We start from the raw sequence: 3984 nt of genomic DNA on the forward strand, positions 1-3984 counted from the left end.
TCAGCAAGAGTCTATAGTGAGCAGGTCTGGTTGCCGCCCAAGGGGAGGGTTCTCCCTCCTAGTTATCCTCTATTATAAATATGTTATTTTCTATTTTAGGGTTTAGTTTTTGGCTTCAAATTATTTCTATCGTCGGCTTCTTTCCTCTTGCTAGGATTGTATCTAAGGACAGGTGGTGCTTTGATTGTATCCTGCTCTGAGGGACATTCAACATGCCATAGATCAAAATTTCCTTCTATTTTTCTTTTCTTTCTGATTTTCTCCCGATTTAACTATTTCAATGTGGGGGTTTTTACTTGAGGGACTATTTATTTGTTGTTATTTTCTTATTTGGGAGATTTTTTATTTGGTTTGTGAGTTGTAGAATCTATATCTTTGATCTCTACCCTAATAAAGTGTTTTATCCTTTTCTTTTTACAAAGCGTGTGTTTGTAGCTTTTGCTAGAACAGATAGTGAACCTCCTTGACACTTGTACCCTGTCGTTTTGACGCTATCTTTATTTTTTTTTATCCGCGCCGAACATCGTTTATCTCGTTCCAAATACCGTCAACTGCCACTACTATCATTCCTCGCTATTCCGCAGCCACCACCTCCCTGCTAATTTTACTTCCCAAATGTCTTCTAAGAGCCCTAGAATGGTAGCACTAACATGGCTCAAGGCACTACTATAACAAGAATCATGCTAATGATTTACCAAATTCACCACATCTTATGTCTTAATTGGAGTCAATGGACTATAACACAAACGAGTAAAAAAATAAAAGTACATTAGAAAGAAAGAAAATAAATCACATGATTTTCAAAATAAGCAAAAAGTAGATTCGATGTTTGCTTTTAACTCTGATGATGAGTCTTAAGATGCCCTGTACCACCAACACAACAACCAAAACTTATCACTTGCATTCTTAGAGTCCTATTGTCTACCTTCGATCACTATCTCCATGATACTGGAGTTAACCAATATCATAATAGAACAACAAATATTATTACTTGTAGCAAATAAACGGTTACAAGCAACAAAATTGAAAGGAGAAATGCAATAACATGATACAAGCAAACACCACTAATGTGTATCCTAAGGTTGGTGGGGTCGGCTAAGTAGATAGGAATGACCGGCAAGGGTGGAGGCAGCAAGTGATGCTAGTGGTGGTGAGGGGGAGGTGCGAAAATATAGGGACAGCAAGTAGGTTGCTGTCTTGGATGGTGGCAATGAGGAGTTGGGTTGGTTAGCAAAGGAACAACAGGAAAGAGGTGTTCTCAGTTGGGTTGGTTAGCTAAGGAACAACAGGAAAGAGGTGTTCTTTGGCTTTCCTGGGCAGCAGTGGCATAGTGGGTAGGCTGGAACAGTAGAAAGGAGGTGCGGTTTGGGCAGAAGCAATTCTGAAAGGGAGGGGAAGGCGGCCAGTAGGCTGAAGACTCCGGAAAACAGCAATCTGAGTGTTGTTGCTGGCGGCTGCAGTGAGGTACGACGGCAAGGAGCGATGTGGGAGGACGTGGAAGTGAATAGGAGGAAGGTAATCCCCATCTCGGGAGAGAGATATAGCCGGCGCACCACCCAATCAATCGGATACAACTCTCGAAGGAAAAACAGATGTCAACGGCTGTTTTGACAGAAATCTGAAATCTGGAATTAATTAGAAGTTAACCGTAAGCAAGCAAAACCACAACTATATACTAGCCAAGAGATAAAATATATAGGGGAGGCTTCCCCTTTGGTTGGCAACCAAAAAAAAAAAGGGGCGAAGGGCGGTAAAAGGACTCATGGAGGAGGGAGGCACGGTATCTCCCTGTTCATGAGATGACCAGCCGGTCCAGCAGAGGCTGGACCTGGTGCTATCCTGGCTGGTTTAGCCGGCCATCCTGCCAGCCGGTTCAGCCAGTCTCCAAAACCCGACATCCCGCTTCCAATTCCCTGTGTCACTCCAGTTCCTCCTTGTACCACTCCCTCCTCTGCCACCTGCTGCCATTACTTTACATTGTTCTCCAGAGTTTAGCCAAGGTCTGGAACAAGGAGAAAGAGCTCACAGTTCAATAACTGCTGTCTGCAACAATTCAAATGCAGAATATATCAGCCTTCTGCTCTCCAATGAAAAAAAAGGTCTAAATCAAAAAACTTGTTGGTACAGTCAGATAGGAACCCAAAGTAGACAGAAAAGAGCATTTTCTGAAAGAAAAAATATAGCTTTGTACCTTTAATTAGAATGGTAGGATACTAGGTCTCACCAAAAGAAATCCATATACCTTTTCTTACTCATTTAAGCTTTTTATTGCAGAATTGTATCATTATGTTAGCAGTTTAGCGTCAGATCACCTATTAATTTGTTACTTTTTTTGTATTTACAATCATGTAGATAATTGTGGTTTATGCAAGTATGAATCTTTAATGTGTTTTAAGTGTGTTTATGCTTTCTTTATGGAACAGTTTTAAAATTTGTTACCATGGTTTCTTCTATACTCTATCTTTACAGGGCATTAAATTCCTGGCTTTATTTTTTATTTGCACATGATTCATAGTTTTAAACTTATAACATGCTGAATGGTTAGAATGACCCTTGTTTTTGTAGGTTTCATGTGAGTTTCCCAAATTGATTTCCTTAATTAAATCTCTCTTGAATATTTTTCATTTTAAAATGTTATTTAACTCGTTAAAATCATAGTTAAGTTACTTCCATTTTGTTAATTTTGAAAAATGACAGGATTTCTAGAATATTATATATTTCGCTGATCCATTTTTTATTAGTTGAATTCTATAGCTGATTTTACACTAAAGAAAAAAAACACAATCTTTCCAATCCCAGGAGCAACATATAGTTGAAACTAAATTCAATGAAATTCATTGTTTGTGGTGACTTGCAATTTTTTTCTGTGATTTAGGTGTAAAATCTCTAATTATTGGTTGCTTAATATTTATCTTCGTTTCTGGTTAATTCCACTTTTCTTGTAATAACATTATTTAATGTCAGGGATTTGCATGAATTTTTTGTAAATTGTTGTAGTTTTCTCCATGGCATGTAATTATGATAATTTGTAGGTCATGGACTTCAACTACAGAATGTAATTATGTATTGTACTGAGCTTTCACCTTCTTTTCCAGATGGTGCCATGGCAGTCCTGTACATAGATATGGTCTGTATGCTCTGCAATGGATAGTTGAAGTAAATGGGAAATTGACGCCAGATTTAGATACCTTCTTAAAAGTTGTTGAGGTATACTCTCTGAATTTTTTAATATTATGCCAAGTTGTTCAATTTTAAGATATTACTAATTCATTAGTCTATGGAATCAAGGCTAGGCTTCTCAATACTTGTATCTAAGTATTGATTATTGCAAATGCTTATGAATTTTCACATTTCCTGACTATTTTTTATTCTTACATTATATGTGTTTAATTTAAATGCTCAATTTTTTAACTAGTATGCAAATCATACTTATTATAACTGGTAATTAAAGAAGTACATGAAAATAAAGTTATATGGGACGGCTATCAAGGAAGAAAAAAGAAATACATCAAATCAAGTATATAAAGTGTAGAGAGTAATGATTTTCTTAGAGGAGGTGATAATGCGAACATTCAAACAAACACCAAGTCCAAAATGCCAAAATTGTTGAGGAGTTATATCACGCCTGGAATTTAGTAAATCTAGAAGAATGGAGAAAGATATTCCTCCAATTTTGAAAATACCAATTGAAATATTTTGTTTACTAAATCAATGAAACTTTTCGTGGACTCTGAAAATTCATGCTCTACTCTTTCAAAGGAGTAGTAGTTTCAGGTTAAATTTTTTGAGCTTAGATTGGATTTTAGATAAAAACAACCCAAATATTTGTTGACCTGTATACATACTATATATTCTACCCAATCGTGTTTAGAATTTTAGGAGTTATACTTAAATTCTTATGAAATACTCTTTTGACATGTTCACATCTTTAATTCCTATTGATGATATCCTCAAGCTTAAAGGTTTAAAAATGGTCTCGAGATG

General features: G+C 36.4%; 1 protein-coding gene across 1 annotated transcript in view; it reads left to right on the forward strand.

Annotated features, from left to right (window-relative positions):
* LOC110024101 (protease Do-like 7) overlaps positions 1-3984 on the forward strand; it is a 161367-nt gene that overhangs the window by 143131 nt on the left and 14252 nt on the right. The window contains exon 23 of the mRNA XM_020723860.1: positions 3096-3207. Coding sequence (XP_020579519.1) covers positions 3096-3207 — 112 coding nt within the window. The remainder of the gene's footprint in view (positions 1-3095; positions 3208-3984) is intronic.

This window comes from Phalaenopsis equestris, unplaced genomic scaffold, assembly GCF_001263595.1.
Source record: "Phalaenopsis equestris unplaced genomic scaffold, ASM126359v1 Scaffold000246, whole genome shotgun sequence".
Taxonomy (NCBI): domain Eukaryota; kingdom Viridiplantae; phylum Streptophyta; class Magnoliopsida; order Asparagales; family Orchidaceae; genus Phalaenopsis; species Phalaenopsis equestris.